The sequence below is a fragment of the Dermacentor silvarum genome, chromosome 3, assembly GCF_013339745.2.
Source record: "Dermacentor silvarum isolate Dsil-2018 chromosome 3, BIME_Dsil_1.4, whole genome shotgun sequence".
Classification (NCBI taxonomy): Eukaryota; Metazoa; Arthropoda; class Arachnida; order Ixodida; family Ixodidae; genus Dermacentor; species Dermacentor silvarum.
In genome coordinates this window covers 142036889-142057509 of record NC_051156.1, presented here as the reverse complement: position 1 = coordinate 142057509, position 20621 = coordinate 142036889, and the positions used below count along the sequence as shown (strand labels likewise).

General features: G+C 45.3%; 2 protein-coding genes across 3 annotated transcripts in view; one reads left to right on the top strand and one right to left on the bottom strand.

The window, feature by feature from the left end:
- Positions 1 to 8993, bottom strand: part of LOC119445857 (5'-3' exoribonuclease 1) — an 89853-nt gene extending 80860 nt beyond the window's left edge. For both annotated transcript variants that reach the window (XM_049663678.1, XM_037710160.2), the window contains exons 1-6: positions 8811 to 8993; positions 4999 to 5130; positions 4780 to 4880; positions 3637 to 3734; positions 1255 to 1364; positions 427 to 537 (exon numbers count right to left, since the gene is read on the bottom strand). In XM_049663678.1, the coding sequence (XP_049519635.1) occupies positions 427 to 537; positions 1255 to 1364; positions 3637 to 3734; positions 4780 to 4880; positions 4999 to 5130; positions 8811 to 8885 (627 nt within the window). In that variant the 5' untranslated portion in view covers positions 8886 to 8993. The remainder of the gene's footprint in view (positions 1 to 426; positions 538 to 1254; positions 1365 to 3636; positions 3735 to 4779; positions 4881 to 4998; positions 5131 to 8810) is intronic.
- Positions 8994 to 9168: 175 nt separating this feature from the next.
- Positions 9169 to 19726, top strand: LOC119445856 (signal peptidase complex subunit 1). The gene is made up of 4 exons (XM_037710159.2): positions 9169 to 9322; positions 9411 to 9470; positions 9974 to 10060; positions 19461 to 19726. The coding sequence occupies exons 1-4, from the start codon at positions 9269 to 9271 to the stop codon at positions 19566 to 19568; spliced, it is 309 nt and encodes a 102-aa protein (XP_037566087.1). The 5' UTR covers positions 9169 to 9268; the 3' UTR covers positions 19569 to 19726.
- Positions 19727 to 20621: the final 895 nt, after the last annotated feature.

Below are 20621 nucleotides of genomic sequence, written 5' to 3'. Positions count from 1 at the left end.
TCCCTAAAAGTGACTGCCCAGTTTACCATCACGGATAAATGAAATCCATGTGGGCCAATACAATGGATAACATTTATAAACACTGAAGCACTCTGGCTCAGGTAAATAAACATCATAATTTATTTCATAATTATCATGTTAGTCTATCCATGCTCCAACGTAGCTATTGCTTCGTTTCCATCTCATGAAACCCTTTTTCTCCCGGGTTCGTGCTTTAAAACTGTCCCATTTCAGTTACACATTCATAAAAAAGCATCCAAAGTAAACAGGTATGTGAACTATAAAAGCAGCTACAACTATGTCTCTGCTAAATGGCAGTGAAATGGTAATGTAACCAACACATATTGAAATCTCCTTAAATCCACGCAATACGACAACAGCATGAGCAAAGCACAAGTATGCTAAGTTAGTAACAAACTTTCTCACCAAGTCAGCGTCAAGCCCGTACAAACAGTGCCTTGTGTTTGGGTCATAATCAGGCTGGGATCGTTCAGTTCGGATAAAATCCATCACCTTGTGTTCCCCTTCACCTGGTGTCTATTGCGAAACACAAGGAAGAAATAGTTTGTCTAGTAAACAAAAGAACTCGCCACGCTATATTCAAAAAACTATTCTACTAATTCACACTTATAGCAAACAGGGACTAATATCCATCAGCACAGTGCACATACAGTCAAACTGCATTACAGCATACACAGATACACCAAATTAACTGCTACACAAAACTCTTGCTGAAATTTTCTGTGATCTGTGATTCACATGCATTTAGGACTTCTTTATCTAACTCTTCAGCCCTAGAAAAGCACAAGGTATCTGGCGTGCCCTTAGGTTGACTGAATCTAAGTGAAAAGGGCAACCTTTGAATGAGAAATGGCCAATTCTTGAAAATGTGATGCTTTAGAGCAGGGTTCCCAAACTGGGTTCCATGAACTGCCGTTCATGGTTCATTAGGATTCTGTGAGTGGCCAAAATGAATCCAACCCAATAGTGGCGCTTCAGTGGCGCTTTACATTAGAGTTTGAATTTAATAATTCAAACCACCACATCGCATCAGGAAGTGTGTGTGTGTGTGTGTGGTGGGGAGGGGGGGGGGGAGGGGGTGTTCCATGGCAGTTGGGGTTCCCCTTGAGGCAAGAAAGTTTGGGAATCCCTGCTTTAGAGCATGGCCAACTTTCTGATGTGCAGCAAATGATGCACAAGCCAACCTTTACACCGGTGTCATCAATTAGCCAAGATAAACTTGCGGCAACAAACCTGGTGGCCTGAGAGGTAAACCTTGACGCCTTGCCACAGAGGGTCGGTGGAGACCTTTGTGGCCACAAACTGCTGCAGCTGATCCTGCAGCCGTGCCATGAATTCGGTGCCTGCATTGAAATGCATGTTGTGGTAGTGCTACTCTTTGCACAAAGCTTTAAGTGTCAACCACAAGGCTATGCACACTAGGACTTTACAATGAATGTCTTGAAACTAATGTCTACACACAAACATGCACATAAGTGTACAGTCAGCCACGAAAGTTTACACGATACAGGTCCCACAACAAATGTGAATTTCTGCTCTTTAAGGCATGCCCCTCCTAATTTGATGGATTACTGTGTAGGTTGCAAGAGCTAATATGAATTGATACATTGAGGCTATGTGCCCAGGATTTGCGAGAACTAAGCTTTTTTGCAAATCCTGTGTCCTGTAAAATTTTTGGGGCCAACTGCCCACACCCACATACACGGGTGTGTACATACAAAAGATGTGTGTACACAAAACAAACTCAACCTTGTAGTAGTTGCAGACAACATTCAAAGACAGTGAAGGCAGTGCTGCGTGGTGAGAGCTTTTAGTAACTATGAGGATGCTCAACTCTCGTGGATCCTGATGCGTTCCCCGCATGACTCTCATGTTTCCTGGATTCCAGCTTCCTTGCACAGCACATGCAGCTGAGGGAGTCAGTGTTGTCAGCTATGCAGCATGACGAGATGGAGCGAGTGTTCAGATGCTAGCGTCCTCTGAATGGCTTGAGAATGGCGCCGTGCGCGAACCAACAGTGTGCTCGTAGGTGTGCTTCACATGAGCGATCTTATCACTCGAATGCACCTCTGTTTGTGAGACTGCACCTGTGAATGTCTTAGATGGCGAGTCGAACCTTCTCAATTCTAGCAGCGTGTTCTACAAGTTGTATTTCAAATAATTGGTAATCTTGTACAAAGAGAGCAATAAATGCCCTTTCTGTGCCTGCACAATTGTCTCTGCTGTTATTCCACTGTTGCCAAGAGCAAGTAAGAACCCACAACATGTACTAAAATCAAAATAAAATTGTGGGGTTAAAATTAAAAATTAAATTCTGGGGTTTTACAAGTCAGAACCACTATATTGTTATAAGGCTTTAGGAGCTGGGAGTCATGCACTCGGAGTCCAACGTCAAACTCAGGGTCGCTCTCTAGCCTACGCCACCGGTGCGTCTCGTAACGGTTGGCTGGCCTACTTTACCGGGGCATCACATGGAGGCTAAGCGGGCTCACGCCGTCGTCTGAGCAAAGTTGATGAGGAGGGTTGCTTCTTTCGTGGAGAGTACGAGGTCAGGCAGAACCAAAGGGGTAGCTGGCCCATGCCGTCGTCCGCCTCATCCCCGCTGAAGACGTTGTTGACGGGAGGAACAGGTTCTCATCGAGAACGAAGAGTAAGGGGGTTTATTTTTACATTATTTACATGAGAAGTAGAGAATGTTACGTCTCAACAGTCTAGCATGACTGGATCGGAGCACACCAGAGAGCCGCAAAAATCCGCTTAAAAGCCCTCTGGCCCCCTCTAGACCCCTGGGCCAGGGAAACCTGAGGTCCCACCATCCTCCAATCGGAGCGTCGAGAGTCACCGAAGGGTCCACCCTTGCGGGCGAGGGTGGACCCAGGGGACATAATCCCCTGGCGCCTTTGTTCCCTGAACACATTCGGAGAAGTGCTCACTCCCCCACAGAAAGGAGGGGATGCTCGTAGACAAGTGGCTTCGCGCTTGACTCAATATGGCGCGTCTGGATTCCCGGGATGGGCCAGCCATCGACGGGTTTGTCTGGAGAACGACCTTGGCGGTTAGCGGGTCGGTCGAGCGGCCATGAGAAAGCGTTGTAAAAGCAGCCCTTTCCCAAGAGTTTCTTGCTCCTAGCGTCGTGGTCGGCGCCCGGGTGACATCTAGTAACCACATATTTTCTGAAACGTGTCTAGGCATGGTGTCACCGCTGATCTTTCCAGTGGAAAGTTTTTCAGCTTCCCGAAGCAATTCGTCACAGGCAATCAGGAGATACTTCAAGTTCGTTGCCCCCGCTGGTCGCCGAATGTAACAAGGCACGCCGTAGTGGGGACTCTGAATTAATTCTTACCACCTGGAATATTTTATTGTACACCTAAATGTAAGCACAGGATCATTTTTGCATTTCGACTTCATCGAAATGTGACCGCTGCAGTCACATTTCGATGAAGTCGAAATGCAAAAATGCGCTGCGGTCGGGAGCTGAACCCACGACCTTGTGCTTGGCAGTACAACACCACAGTCTTAATAATAAGCAACCACAGAGTGTGCAGCTTAGCAACCACAGTTCTGTTAAAAAGACAGAGAGAAAAAAAAAAGAAAGAGATCTTAGTTAGCTCTCACCAGGTGAGATGCAGTTTGAGTCAAATCTCTCCTCAGTAGGCAGGACCTCTCCCTTGTCTCGTGCCTCCTTCTCCAGTGCCTCGGCCTCCTTTGCAGATCTGACAACAGAAGTGCAGGATAACTTTAAAAAAGACGACACTGACAGCACAGCAACAGCCTTGTGCGCTTGCCCTTCTGAAACTTCTGTATCCTAAAACTTAAAAGCACTCGCAGAGAGAAGTAGTTTCTTTCATTTTTTTTTCCTCCACACTGCAAGGAAGACAGTTACAGTTAAATGTAAGGTGTTGAACCGAATTTTGTTGCACGAGTTCAAGGTTGGGCTGGTTGGCTCATGCTAAACTTGAACAGAGTTGACAGCAGGGCAAGTGCATATGTACGGTTTGTATCACTTGCCTTGCTGTCTGCGCAGTACACCATGTTGAATCACTGTTGCTTTTTAGGTTTAGCAGCCAAGCAGCGTTTAGATGGTGAGCTACTGTGAGGGTAGGGTCTACTCTAACCCTTTACTGTAGCAATATTCTAGATACAATGCAGGTGAAAAATTTCTGAAAGTTGTAACAATCCAATAGGCAGCACTCAACTTCTTTGTTGCCACTATATGCTGGTTCTGCCCAGCTTGGTATAGGTCCAAACCACCAAGCATACAAAGAGACAGAGAGAGAGAGAGAACAAGAGAGTCGGCTAACATAGTGTCACAGTGTTTTTTTATAGTGACCATGTGCAAGTGACCTGCCCGTTTCATGATGATGAAAGAAGCAATGATTGTTACTTGCTCAGTAATCTGACTGAATAATTTCAGACTGCGCTAGAAGTGGCAGTAGGGTGGTTCAGTGCATAAAAAAATATGGTTGATGCAAGACGCAAGGAGAAAAAAGAAACAGATTTCAATGCCTATGGAGTCCTTCCGTGTGGCAGTTTGCAAATTGTCAGGCTAGGAACAAATTCAACACATTGTTATGTCTGTACATTGATGACTATGGAGTGCCTGTTGATGTAAAGGCACAGCCCTGCTCCACCTAGAGAAGATTAAAACCCCCGCGTGCTATCTCCAGCTTTAAGAGAAGAATTAGGAGCCGAATGGGACATGTCAACTGAAAATCCCCCACATGCGCATGCAAACTATAATGAAATGCAGGCATTTACTTGAATCTGCGGCCTCGCTGCTGATTCATCTTGGCCCTGGGGGCAACGCCATCAACAGCCATGAAGAATGTCTTCTTGGGCTTGATCATCCGAAACAGAAACTGAAAGCATGGAAAATTAGCCTTAGACAAACAGGCAAATAACTCAAGAGTTCCCTGTACTGATACACATCAACGAAATGAATGACGAAATCCGTATAGAACACAGCTCTGTACTCACATCTATGTAATTAAATATGTCCAAGAAGATTTTTTCTTCTGTAATGCGAAAGTGTGGGTCATCATCATTGGGGTGCGAACAGACGTGGATAATTCCGTTCATGTCAAGGTACAGGTTGTCGAACTCCGGAATCTGGGAAGATAATTTAAAACACAATGGTATGGTAGGTCAGTCTGATAACACACACGTCTTGTCTTACAATGAGACATAAAGCAAAGAGCAATGATTAAACAGGCGTTAAGGATTTGAATATGGATATTGCGGCGGCAATTCATTCTCATTGGCTGGCTATGGTCACATGACTAATGCTGGCATATTTGTGGAGTGCCGAAAGCCAGTGGAAAGTTTGCCGGCACTTGGTGGTGTTCACGCAGAGATACCAGAATGGGCAACAAGGAGAAGGCGTCATCGTCTTCGTGCTGAAACTTGACAATGTTAAAAGAACTATGAAAGGAACCAGGACAGAAAGAAACGATCATGATATGAATGCTTACTGCCTAGTTTGTTTTTACTGAAGGAAATACAGAATATACACAATTGTGATATGTAAAAAATGGTCATATGGTAGCTTCACAATGATTAGAAACTGTTTAGGAAACATGAGAAGTGCTTGTCAAGAACTTAGTCTTAATCACAAAGTGAAGCTGATGCCTGGCTAACACATGCTGGGCTTTTTCTTTTGATGTGCAATTCCTCAATAATTTCACTTGATGTCTTATTACGGTACCTAGCCATGATGGTTGTGTTATGAAAATCAGGATCACAGCCCCGTGCACTGCCAAATGTGAATCAATGTAAGCTGTTAAAAATACTTCTGTTCCCTTGCGTGCATGTTAATACATTGACCGCTTTGGCCCACATAAGTCTTGCCCCATGTCAAAAGTATCTGGTACACGAGTGATGTACTACACGGCACAAGTTTAGTGACGTACTTCACCCTGCATTCCTTGCTTGATTTTTTTTGGCTTTGTGTGTTCGCGTTCCTTTTTTCATTACAACAGCTTACCAACTTGCCCAGTTGACGGTTCTTTTGCCGAGATTTACCCCAGCATTTGTACTGTCATTTTCATTCCTACTTAAGTCCGTTTGACGCCTGCCTTTCAGTGTAACATGAATCCCTACCAACCTGCTCAGCTTTCAGTCATTCCAAGTTTTACTTCTAGTACAGTGAGCACGTTACCTTCTCTGACTTATCTGCAACATCCCAGACTACAGCTTCCGTCATTTAATTGCTTGTACTGTGCCAGGACTATGTCCTGGTTTCCCCAGGAACTGTGCCAGCACCCATGAGGTTTGGCCATTATTGTTGTCTTTCTCATATATGTTTGCAAGCTTGCCTTTCAGTAACATAAGGCTTCCCTTGTTAGAGCTTGTTGTTCAGTGCCTGATGTAATTTACAGACTACTTTTCAACTTGCACATACATATTAGCAGAAACAGCTGTTGCAAAATGCTGGAAACTAGTGTTCTCATTTGCCTGTTCACTCCCAGAGCAAGGCGTATTTCCATACTGCCTTGTTTTACAGTTTTCTGCCGAAAATGCACAAACAGCTCACAGCTATAACAGCTCATGTCATTTTTACACCCAAGTTATTGGTAGTAGTATACCGTATAGCATATGCATGTACTAGTTGTCTTGCTCTTCCATAATATACGAAATGTGTTCTTTCTTTGTGTCGACGTAGCAGCAGAAGCAGCAGCAGCAAAAGCTAGCTGGCTGTTTTCGAACGTCCCGATAGCAAAGCTAGGTCTCACTACCACATACCACAGCAGGCAGGCTGTCAGCACAATGCTGCGATTTATACTACTCCAACAGCTGCTTATGCCCGCGCCACATAACAACAAACAACTTAATGTGGTCGAAGAAGGAATGTCGCTGAGGCCAATGTATTGACAAGGGGGCTTGCCTTTGTCAGGGCAGAAAGTCACGACAGCTGCTATGACGAAGTTGCCTTGTCAAAACATTGGTTCCAGCGACATTTTATGTTCAAACCCCGTTAACCTCAAGCTTAGATTTATTTTCCTGTGAACATCTGTCTTGTTTGGAATGAGCTACTAAGGAATAACATTTTACACTGGGAATAATGCTATGGTGAATCCATATGTCCTTCAATTTTTAGGGGTGCAAACCAGCATAGATTGTACAACCTTGCAACACGTTTGGCAACTCAACTAAGAATGCAAAAACTGCCTTCCGTTAAACATGCTGCAGCTTGAAGCTTGTGTTGCTGCCGGTACAATGACTGCCAAAGTGGGACAGCCTGCCTGTGTCATTTCATGGCTGGAGCATCAAACGTGCTACCCTCAAACAACAGGCAGTGCAGCACTTCTGAGCTAGACGGATGAGTGCCGGCAAAACACTTTATGAGGACATGAGAGTTCGATGAACACTCGTCTGGTACCACCCGATACCACAAACCGGACAGATGGCACTTTGCCACCAAGTTTATTCTGGATCATCATGTCACATGCTGCGCACCTAAACGGACTATGACCTTGCATCGACCGCATTGTCAATAATGAACCCGTAAAGGTTTTAAAATGTCAACAAACTTTTGACTTTGTATCCTTTCTTTTTTCCTACTCTTAGGAGAACATTGTAAAGGCACACGTCATTATGGTAGTGCGGACTGCCAGCAATATGAACACAAGATTATGCCAACACCAGTCAAGTGATCTGTCAAAGTGCAATGAGGGTACGCTCGTAGCACATCAACACAATGGTGGATTGGTCAAGAATCAGATGGTTAAAAGAAATGGACAAAGTTGTCACATACAGAAAAGCTTTAGGGTCTAGGTTAACATTACTTTTTTATTGGTTCGGGTGTTTCTGCCGGCTGCCGTCGTGTAATCACAGCCAGTGAAGGAGCACGAACCAGAGAATACACAGAAATATGGTGGAACTACGAAATGACGGCAATTTTCGTTCAAGCAAATTGAAGCTCCAGCCAGAGCGGAATTAAATGTCTCGTGTGCATCCGTTTTCGTAAGCGATATGAAGTTTATGCAACGCTCAAACAAACAACGAATAAATAACCGACACTTGTTAGAAACAGGCTGCACTGCTGTCATAAATTATGTAAACAACGAAGAAAACTAGGTAGACTTTTTATTTTTACTAGGAAGGAAAACATCGCGTCCTGTAACTGATCCCCTACGTCTATCGTCTGGCCTATTTGTAAATAACGTTAAATCCACTCAAGACCATGGGCCGTATTCTGAAACGTTCGCCTAGGCGAAATCAGCATGCGCGCTGATTGGCTGGTTGAGCAAATTGAATGACGTCGGGCTCAACCTCCCAATCAGCTCATCCAATTTTGCTAAAACAGCCAATCGGCGCACGCCTGAAAGCGAAAAAAGAAATTTCGCCTAGGCGAACGTTTCAGAATACGGCCCCATGGCGAAACACGGTACATGCTTTCAGCAAACACGCGTCACTTTTGTTGAAACGTCAGGATACAGAAACTGAAACATAAAGACACTGCTACTCTTCAACGTTGAATGGCACTCAAACTCATCGACGGCGCTCAGAATTCGGTGCTTCGGATGTAGCGCTTGAACAGAGATGGGAATCTATTCAATACGGAACATTGCGCGGTAGATCATACTTCGATTTTAAGCTAAGTCACGCGAACTCAGCGCGAGGTACGCCAGTGAGACCGCGCTTTATTCGCACACTACATTTCACTGCATTCCCGACAGCGTCTGAGACGTGATATGAAACGAGGCGTGCCTAGAACGATGTAGACGGTAACACGATCTATGAACTGCGTCTTGTGACGGTTGGGCTACCTGTCGCGACGTCAAACCTACCTGATATTCCTTGACAGCGGAACTCAGACAGGGATACCGTTCGCTTATCCATCGGTAGAACTTCGGAACCCCCATTCCTATGCGCGGATCGTTTGCCTAGAAATTTATTTAGTCATAAAGCCAATAAATTGCTTGGGACAGAATTTACAATAACGCTGAAGCAGAGATCGAGAAAATGCTTAGCTGCTGCGTTCCTTAGCATTGCACGCTACAACATACTATAAAATAAAAAATAAAAATTTACATACATGGAATAACACAAAAAAATAAATAAAAATAGTTAAACGTCTTACTGCTGAATAGTTAACGTTTTAAAAATAATATTTTTTTCTGCGTGCCAGTTATCCTAGTTGCTTGCCCGCCAGGCGAACTGGAGCTACGTGCTACGTGTTCCTTGCGGCTATTTGTGAACCTGTCTTTAAACTGTTTAAACTGTTTGTACTTGCAAGCGTGCAGTCATGATTGACATACCGTTCCTGACGCCACTGTTGGACCGGATTCCTACATATATGGTATGTTATATGGGCCACTGCTCTCTGCTTGCGAGCCGGCTGTTGCATGTTGGTTCGCTGACTGTGAGAATGGTTTCCCATTTCGCAGGATTTCGAGGGACAGAAGGCAGCGGAGAAACTATTTCAAGTGGTCATTGTTGCCTTTGCGGTAAGTAAATTTGCACCGCGGTTTCATTCTCCCGTAGTTCAACTGCAGTGTAAACGGAAACTGCGAACAAGCCGAATGCGTACGTGTCATTTTCGTTTCGTTTGCAGTAGAGGCCCGAACGGGTGACTAGGGAAAAAATAAAAAAAAGATCGCATTCCTTTCTTTAAAAATCTGTGTTTGTTCGCGTAGTGTGGCTATGTTGCGATGCCTTCTTGCGCCGGTATCTTTTTTGTGTACATGGTAGAAAAGGAAAAAGCTTGTGTCAGTACAAGTGATGGAAGTCTTAAGCACTGCATAGTTAATAGAATGAGCCTCGCCTTACTAATGAAATACACCCATGGCATGTATTATATCCAGACTGAACTAGCCGTGATAAGTCCGAGCACCGCGTCGCATTCTTTCCTTTCCCTTATTGATGCATGTCTTGGTCTGCTTGCACACAGGGATTTATTTTTTTCTGTGCTGACGCCCTCTAAAGCGTTTTACTTTTTTTTTTTCTTCAGGCGGCTGGACTTGTCTGGGGATACATTGTACAGCAGTTCTCCTACACTGTCATCAGCCTCGGAATTGGTTTTGTCATTTCCTGCCTGGTAAGCAATCTAATCGTGTGTCCACATGGATGTCATCTCCCAGACAACTTATTAATTGGCAGCCTGTGCAGTGGCGATTAAGTGCACAGTTGCGTGCAATATTGATTTGGCATAAAGCACCACCCTGTGTTGTAAAAGGAAGAATTCTTGGGACAGTGTGATATAAGGCACAAACAATATTTGTTTGAAAACACTATGTTGGGTCTCACGCATGCCTTCTTTACTGAAACTATTCCAGTCGCTGTGACAAGGAAAAGAGGGTGCATGTCTCCTTGCAGGTGCCTGTTAATATCATATTTTGAAAACTTGTTTTTAGATTGTCTTCGGCATGACTAAAAACAAACAGAAGTGGCTTGGGCAAGAAAGTTGCGAATTTTTCAGTAGGTCTCATTGCGTCCATGTATGTGAACTCGGTACCAAGTTCTACAGTTGCTGAATCTTGTAGAATATTGAAATCAAACCTCAACTTAATGAAACCCGATTCAGTGCAATTTATTTAATGTAGTGCTTTTGACTCTGAAACATATTCATACAGCCTTATGCACTGAAAACTTTGGAACAACTGAGTGAACTCAAATGTCTCGGCCAATGTAAGAAAGTTTTGGTGAGAAAGATAGGGAAAGTATGTGTATACGCCAAGTTTAAGTTAAGCTGATGGACACCATTGACCTGTTAAAGGGATACGGACACAGAATTTGAAAATTTTACGAAAATGCTGAAAATGAATCCTCAGTGTATGATTACACCGTAAAGAAGTAGTCACTTAGCTCATTTTTGAGCTGATGGCTTTATTTTTGGCGTTTTTGTGAGTGCGCGCCTCGCCGCCCGACCCGCGGGAGTTGGAAGGTATGATGTCACGAAACCCTCGTCGGATAGCCAGCCGGCCGGCCGCGGTCATTCGAAGCGCGCCGACGCCGCCATCACGAGCATGGATTCAAGTTCTGGTGCGTCTACCAGCGATGCGTACACGTCTGAAAACGAGGACCATTCCAACTTGGTGAGAAATATTGCCGCTTACCGTTACGAGCCTTCCGCGTCAAGTGACGAAGAAGAGCAGGCGGCCGTGGAAGTGCCGGTCAGGTTTTTGCGAACCGTAGCGTGAAGATTTTGCTCTGCACCAGACACTTATGCAAGAATTATTGGTCATTTCCTGGTGTAAATTTTCGGCAGTGGCGTAATCGGTGTTGCTGCCTAAGATTTACACCAGCAGCAAAGTAGAATACACTTGGTTACTGCAATATTAGCTGTTCTTGGTCTGTTTGAGCTCTGCGCCACCAAGTGGCAGGACCATACAGGCCGCTCACGTTTACGGTTACGCCCGAACGCCCGCGTTTACCCGATTACCGGACAAGCAAAAGCTCTCTAATAGGCATGTATCCAAAGTTTACACACCTTCTCGTCTCTGGGAAATGTGAGCGACGGCGTGTCACGACCGACGATGCTGTTATAACAGCAATGTCTGGGCATTTCCTTTCGCTGCAACGAACGCGTCAATACCGAGCGACGACCATGAGAAGCCTCATGTAAGACGAACCACCTGTGTGGAGCGCCGACGGGAATAGTGTGTCAGACGGGCCGCGTGAGACGAGTGAGTGAGTGAAATAACTTTGATTGGAGGTCCGGCGAGGACGCGAACTCGTCGCGCACCCGGCTATCGCCGAAAGGGGTTAAACACTGCAAGGGAACGACACCCCTGGAAACACTGCGACAGCTGTGACCCGACTTTGGCCACGGGTGGGTGTTATGAGGTCAAATTTCAGCTTCTGCCAGTGGCCGCTTGGAGGCAAGGTGCAACAGAAAATCGCAAAAAAAAAAGATGTTTCTCATTCTTTTTTTTTTCAAAGCAGCTTGTTGTATTCGTCATTTTCAACAGTTCAACTTTTGTTCCGACGCAAAAAACCACCTGCCAACTTTTGTGTCCGTATCTCTTTAATAAAGTTTGGTGTTCCCATAAAAGAAAAAAACTTGTGCAATGGGCTTGGTGTCTATAAAGGAGAGTAATGTGCACATAGGTTAAAATTGAATCTTTTTTCCCCCTCTTTAATTCATGTTATTCGCATGAGTGTTTTAAGTGTTAGTAATTCAATTAAGTTCTCAATGATATATATATATATATATATATATATATATATATCAGGTTTCATCATCTTCATCAAACTCTTGACAAGAATAAAATAATTATCTTCATTTAACTCTGCACTGGAAATAAACTATTTTGCGTGTTCTGTACTTGACATCCAGACGTTTCGGAAATTTGCCCTATGTAATTCATTTTCAACAGCAATGAAAGAAGAAAACCCGCTACATGTCAACATACTGATGCTGCCAGCAATCACGCAGGCATCAGTATGCCAGTTTTTTTATTTTTATTTTTTTTTACAGCAGACTTGGCAGATGGGTCATTCCATATTGGGTTTTCTTTGTAGCTTTATGTTACTTATTGGTGGATGTCAATACATTGCCTTCATGAACCTGATAGTGACCTACTGCATTCGTGAAAGATAGCTGACCTCTTTTTTGGGTAGCGCACATTCAGGCTGTCTAGCCTCATGATCTATCCTGTCTGTTACTTCAATTGTCACATGCTCTCCACTATTTCCACTGGTCCACTTTAACAGCATCACTTATGACAGGAACAAACAAAGAGAACATGGCGCATATACATACCTGCCAACTCTTCCGAATTTTCCGTAAAATGTACGAATTCGGACCCGTCTTACGATTTTACGAATGTCGGCTCAATTTTTTAGGAAAAGTGGTTATATTCGCGAAATAGTTTTTAAAATTTTTAATAAATTCACACCGTTGCTGGTGGGTAGGGGCGCCACTTACGTAGGGGCGCATAGAGATGGAGGTATGCGCCGTAATCTTTATTGTCTGCGGAGTAAGGAGATTTTTCAATCTGTGACGTTGCCTTCGTCATCGGATTGTTGGACTACCTGACGACGGCTGGAAGTCACTGGTTGTCGTTACTCTCAACATAGAGGTCCACCTGTACGTACGTGGCGCCCCCAGAGACGACGGCGATTTCGGGTCGATGCGGCAAGCACAGTTTCGGTATGGGAGGCTGTGGCTAGTCGTCTTGCCTGTCACCTTCGCTAGGCTTTTTTCGCGAGTACAGTAAAAGCTCGTTAATTCGGACACGTCCTTTGGTCCCGGCAGGCGTTTGCATTATTTAATGCAATGAAACTCTCGTTAATTCGGACGTATTTGGCCGCACATCGGTTAATTCGGACAACTCCTGATGCTCGGCGAGCGCGGAGCGCCGCAAATGTGCGACGCAAACGAGCTATAACTAGAGTGTACTCTACCATAACGGCATTAGCGTCCACCGAAACGAAGCGACGGAGTTCAAATCGTACGGGAATGACAGCAACGCCAGGACGCTTCGTGCCTATTTGAGCCTTTAAAGCTTTTATTCTTGCGTTTGCCGGCGCGCATAGCACCGCGTTGGCCGCGTGCCTTCAAAACTGCGTAGTCGCCATCCGTGATCGCGTTGATAGCGGCCGCGGTTTCATCCGCAGCGGTTGCGGCAAAAAGTAGTTTCGTTTTCACTAGTACACTCTAGTTTTCACTCAGTGTCCGTGCCGTCAGGGAATGGAATACGAACTCCTTGAAAAGACAAAAAAGAAAGAAAGAAATTTGAGCCATTCCACGCCGCCGCGCGTTGTTTTCCATCCTTCTCCGCATCGCCAGCCTCGCGCGCCTCAGTCCCGTTGCCCTTCCGCCCCTCCGAACACGAATGGTCCGCGCCCATAGCTCTAAGCCACGCCACCCTCCGAAACATGAATGGACCGCGCCAAAACAACGTTAGCGTCCACCGAAACGAAGCGACGGAGTACCAGTGTTGCCAACCGTAGGGTAATTACCCTACTTGTAGGGTATTTTCGAAGTTTTTCGGGCAGCGTAGGGTAGTAGGGCGGTAATGCCATTTTCTTACGAGGCGTAGGGTAATTTCCACTTTTTTCTCATCAACAATCAGCTAAAAAAGAACAGTTGATGAGTGATCTTAAAAACTAGCCGATCGACGCGACATACCCCAAGGCGCTATTCTCAACACTCCTTAAGAGATACGAAAACTAAATCTTTCTTTGAATAAAATTGGAGCTGTTCACATCTCACCGGCATAGTGCTGAGCCGAAAGAACAGACGTCGCATATCTCTGTGCTAGCTTCATTTTTTCTTCAGAAAAATCAAGACGGGCGCTGAACTCGCAAGTGCATTTTATTGTCTTGTTCTTCACTTTATCCCTGGTTTGCCCTTGCGCAGTCTTTTACATCATAAAACCAAACCACCTCGCCCACCTTTCAATCATTTTCCTATAGACAGTTTAGGAGCCGTCAGAATCGGAGCTGTCTGCGACGGCTCGGCGCGGAGCGCCGATCCTGTGCTATGGCCGCGTTTGCTTACCTTAATTTGCTGCGTCTTATTATTGACACTCAAAGCGGATTTCTGCCGTCAGCGTCGCCGTCGCCGTGAGGTTCCGCATGACGTCCAACGGCGATGAAATCGTCGCCACGCGCGTATTCTGTATGTGCGAGTGAAAGCGCGCGAGGGACACTTGCTTTCACGGGGAGCGAACACACGGCGAGAGCAAACGCGCGTTCTGTGCCGTGCTCCCTGAAGGGCTGCAGAATTAAGCGTCTCTTTGCTCCTTTACAATCACCATGTATATATAGAGCAAATGCGACTTCTTCCGTCGCGCGAAAGGCCGTGGGAGGACGGGAGGGAGCGAGGGAGGGGAGGCGACGTTTAGCTGCGGCACCAAATGCGTATTTATATAAAAACGTTGCGAGGCGAAAAGGTGGTAAAGACTTCCGACGCTGCTCGACGAGTGTCCTGTTCTGATCTCGTCGAAAACCTCCGAGCCGCCCCTATAGGCACCGGCAACAGTCACCAACGCCACGCGCGTTCGGAGCGAATGCGGGCAAAACGCGACGAGTTCTGCGCTGGTGCTACAGCATGTCCCAAATTTATAGAGCTGACAAAACTACTATCCTTACTCCGTATAGCTAGTTCTAACGTTAATAAAAGAGCCGTTCATACGCTAAAACTAGTTGGGCACCGAAGGCGAACACTCAGCTTTTGCCGTCCAGTGTATCAGGTACAAGCAATTCTCTGCTGACATTCAGTTGTTTTTGCTATATAAAATGGGCCGTGACTTCCAATTATAAGCATAAAGATAAAAGAACTGCAGAGAACGACTGACACATGATCGGCGAAGCAACTCAAGAAACAGAATAAAGAAGACGTATGTCTCCTTTTTTTTTCTGTCCATAATTGTTGTGTTCTTCGCCTATTTACATGATTAAATGCGCGAGAATGTTAACGCGCACAGCAAAATGGAACATAACTGCTGGAGTTCCACGTCTAGTTTTGCGTCCGCCATATACCGATGCCACGAATGTGATCTGCCTCGCACAAGTGCACATACGTCGTGGTGCCGGTTCGACATGCCAGTGCTTTGACAGGTGCCGTTCGCGGCGCTGTTCGCCAGCATATCGCCGGCGCGCTCGTTGCGTCCGCCATTACCGAGCACATACGTCGTGGTGCCGGAGCAGCGGAGCTGTGTTTACGTCCGTGTGGCGGATCGTTTTGCTTTGTGCGTATGCTTTAATCGATTGCCTTGCGCGCATGGCGAAGGAGAATTGTGCAGGACTTTGTCCTGCATACTTTGATGAACTTGTGGGACCAACGCGGGCCAGGTACAAAGAAAAAATCGCCCATGTGACGGCGTGGATCCATATTGGCTACCAGTTGGTGCGCAAGCCGCTGGTAATGCAAGCCTGCTACCACCGGTTACCCATGTTGACATTATAAATTATCTCGTGTTATCAACAAAATACATTATAAATTATCTAGTGTTATGTTTTATTAGATCATATGAAGGCTTACAAGTCGCTCGACTCGCACAACTACTTTACGAACGGATGGGTCCGGAACCTCATTGCGAAGAAGTTGCCGTCTAAGCGAGTTGTCTTGCTTAGCCAGGTGAGTTGAATGCACTCGGCATTTCATAGCTGTGATAAAAAAAAAAACAGCAATAACCACATAAAGGATCGACATACATCAGCCTAAGTGAAATTGAAGCTTCAACTCGCGTCGGCCACGCGGCGATGTCGCCGAGCGGGGATAACGTACACCGAATTTCAGAATCTGGATCAGAAATGAGCCAACGCAGAGTGAAAGCAAAAAAAAGAAAAAAAGAAACACCTGTTTCCCTGCTATCCGTTAAAGGAAAGCAGCTTTAGTGTGTCTACTGCCGAACTGTATTTTTTACTGCCCCTGAGTCCCTGTTCTTTTCCTTAAATTACTTGGGATTACCTGCAACGGGAGCACGACAGCTGCTTTCAAGACTTGTGCATGATCATTACCAGCTTTGTGTCAGCCAACAACACTGCAAACAGCAATTGTGGTGCTGTCACCACATTTTTTCTTCTTCTTTGCTTTGCAGCCGAACACAAGAATGAACAACTGTTGTGAGGAATAGAAAAAAAAAAAAAAAAAACGATTTCATGTGATTGCTGACAGAAAATGAAGGAGGCTGTGACGGAGATTTTGTTTTGACTGTTTCTCTGCAGGTAAACATTCTTGAGGTCCTTCCTGTTGACGCGCGCAAGCCAAGTACCTCTCCGCTTCTCGGACAGCGCCTTTGTGTGGTCGCACTGATTTGTTATTACCTCAGGCAAACAGTACATCCCCGAGTCTGGTCCCTTTTCATGCGATTTGCACTTACTTTCCGTACTGCAGCCAAATATTTCACAAATCGTCATTGCGACGTACGGCGTCGACGGGAAATGAGAAATCCGCACAGCTTGGCGCTGTGTCGTCTGCCGCAATGTGCTCGGTAATGGCGGCGCCTTGCGTATCCCAGAGTTCCGCGGTGTGACGTAGTTGCAAGTTATGTATATGCAACACAACGCACACCGGAATAGGAAGCCACAACACAATATTTTGCTCAATAAAGACTTTAATTTCTCTCTCTCTCTCGCTCCCTTCCACTTCTGCGAGACGATGTGCGCCGTACGCTCACTTTTGATATGCGCTTTTTATTTTTTGCTAAATATTTCGATAACAGTCGCTACCGACTTTAGCACCACTGCACTGCTATCACGTCGTACTTTGAAGTATAGTCTGTAATTTATTATTATTACGCTGTGATATTTTAGGCGTAGGGTAAAATGTAGGGTAATAAAAAAGTTGTGTAGGGTAAAGTAGGGTAATTTTGACTGCGGCGTAGGGTATTTCCCCAGAATTGGTTGGCAACACTGCGGAGTACTGGAATAACAACAACGCCGGAAGGCTTCGTGCCTATTTGTTCCTATTCGTGCCTAGCTTGCGTTTACCGCCGCACATAGCACCGCGTTGGCCGCGTGCCTTCATGACTGCGTAGTTAGCAACCATGATCGTCTTAATAGCTGCCGCGATTCCGTCCGCTGCGGTTGTGGCAAACAGTAGTTTCGTTTTGACTCGGTACGCACGTCGGCCGCGTGCCTTCATAACTCGTAAGTCGCCATGCATGATCGCGTCGATATCGACAGCGGTTTCGTCCGCAGTTGCAGCAAACGGTAGTTTCGGTTTGACTATGCGTGCGTAGGCCGCGCGCCTTCAGAACCGCAAGGTCGCCGTGCATGATCACGTTGACAGCGGTTGCGGTAAGCAATAGTTTCGTTTTTACTCAGTGTAAAGCTGTCGAGGATGAAGAGAGAGAGATTGCGGTTGTGAAGAGGAAGAGGCGCACCGTCTACATCGCGATGGGCGGCGACCCGGCGAAATTGGCGAAAAAATAAACGGGATGTGCGCGCGCGCTAGTGAAAAGCCCGTCTCAGATGAAGACGCGCGCCGCGGCCGCAATGTGAAGGAAGTCGCGAAACCTTCGCCGCTGCGAGCTCTAATCAGTCGCGAGATGACGAGAATTGCAGCTTCCGCATTGCGTTTATGCAAAATAGAAACAGAATTTGCTGATTCATACTGCAAATAAGAGCGTGTTGACGTCGTAAGCATTTGTTTATTGTTTTCTTGATACCCTCGATAATTCGACATTCGGTTAATTCGGACATTTGTTTCGGTCCCGTGAAATCCGAATTAACGAACTTTTACTGTATGACCTGTTTTGTGGGCCTCGCTTTTTTGTGCGACGTGCTGCTGCATCGGGCGCAGTGCGACTCCGGCACTCCGGTGTTTTGTAGCCGCAGAGGCTGCGAAGTGTGATGGCGTGCTCGAAGCCTCGTCAGTACTAGATACTATCAGTACTAGATACTATCAGTACTAGATACTATCAGTACTAGATACTATCAGTACTAGATACTATCAGTACTAGATACTATCAGTACTAGATACTATCAGTACTTCCAAGTGTGTTTGAAGTCGTACTCCTCGGCAGAATTCCCGTGCACCCCCCCCCCCCCCCCCCCCCGGTCGCGAGTTTACGAATTTGAAAGTCTTGAGGTTGGCAGGTATGCATATATTGTGTTCTCTTTTCTCGTCCCTATTGTAAGTGGTGGTATTGAAGATGGATCATTACCTACTTGCTGCTTTTAATTGTTGGCAACATCCGAACTGGTGTTCATTGCAAAGCTCATAATTTTTCAAGTTGGTTGACGTTCATTGTGCTGAATGCAGCGCAGTGATGACAATCATCACTGAACACAGTCAACTGTGCGCATTCTTATCTGCATCTTCTCGTATCCTCTTAGTTTATATGCGATAGTTTGACACGATGCATTGTGGGTCGAATGCCATTTCAGGGCTACTGCACGCTTAGCAACAGGCCACATTGCAGTACAAATTTAGCCTACATATAGTGTGTAGTGTTTTTTGCTAATTATGCCAGAGGTGTTGTTTATTCTACCAGTCACCCTTTGCAGTGGCCTAGTGACTCTGGTGTTCTGTTGCTGTACAAGAAATAGTGGATTCAATGCTCAGCCATGGTATTCACATTCTGATGGTTATTGTAATGCAAAAATACTCACAAAATGTAGTTGGGCAACAGATAAAAACCACAGGTGTCGAAATTAACCTGGATACCTCAACAGTATTGTCTTTCGTAGCTTCTGTGTTGCTTCAGGATCTATTAATCCATTTCTTCTAATTATCCGGCGGGTCGAATTAAACAAGCTGCAAAAAGAAGAAAAATGAAAATAATAAGTGTCGACATTTGCAGTGTAGTTATCACATGGTCTTAGAAGTCGGGATAAGGTACAGTTATTGCAAAAATTGCCAACGTAAATTATAATGAGCCATGCTGCTTATCCACCTTGTCTTAAGAGGGCGACCAGATTCTTAGACCAAATTTGTCTGGTTGCCCTGCTTGTTAGTTTGCATTTTAGTTTATGCTGGTTGTGCTTGCTACTCAAGGGTGCTCTTGTCTCTGAAGCCATGTATTTATTAACTCTCACAGCTCACACTGCCTCCCTGGCCGGCGTACCGCAAGAATCCCATTCCATGGCAGAAGCCACGGGAGGAAGCCGGTTCCTCGTCGAGCAAGTCCAGCAAGAAAAAGAAATGATCAACAAAGGAGCCTTTAATAATGTTTATCCTTTCTCTTTTTTTTTCTTCATTAAGGCTTTCATATTTCGAGCAAGGCTGTGGGTGGTGTTCCTTTTCAATAAATTATCCACAGGCTGCCTTCAGTTCAGGGCACGAATAAGAAGGCAGCGTTTGGCAGCTCGTGTTTCTTGTTCTCAATTGGAATTCGCTGATGCGCTGTGCCTCACTGCATGTGGCTCAGTTCCCTTTCCCCACAATTGGAGAAATTGAAAACGTCAGCACCAGGCAGTGTCCAGGTTGATATTTAGGTGAGCAGGCACACTTTCTTAGCTTGTATTTTTTTCCACATTGGAACATTGTTTGGTAAAATTGATTACCTAAGTAGCCCGAGGGGACATGTGAAAAGACACTCTGTCCTTGGCGTGGGGCGTGGTGTAACCACCTTCTTCCTTTTTCCAGTGTCCTTATGTAAATGTTTAGACATTTCTTTGTCTCACTATGCATGTCAGTTTCATCCCTACATTTGTGCCTTCCTAATATGCTTTCCTGAGTGTACTGTATAAGATAGGAATGGGGCATAAACATCACAAGGGCTGCCAAAATACACTATTTATAATCATCTGCTCAGCTATGTTATATGGAAGGCTTCCACAAGCTGACATTCATTAATACGCATGTCTTAACAGGCACTTAGTTCAGCTCTTCTACTGTGCCATTTTGCGATTTCAATACTGGTTGCAGCAGAATCGACTGCACGGTAAAGATTGATGCAGCAGTATTTGAACGGGCCCGGTGAGACCTTTTATGGAAGGTGTAGAATGTATCTGGTTTTAAGGGGCTTCTCTTCACAAATCTTTTCCTGTTATGGTTTTGAATGTTATTAACAGAGTAAGTGGCAATCAACTCAACAGAAGATCTTCATGAACAAAAATGACGTTGCCTAAGGGTGCGATCAAAAAGCAGGAAGGAGAACTTTGAGAGGAATAGCTTGTGCTGATTTGATATGCTTTGTAAGTTGACTGCAGCACCTAATCTTAATACTTTTTAGTCACATTATCAATCTGCATTCACA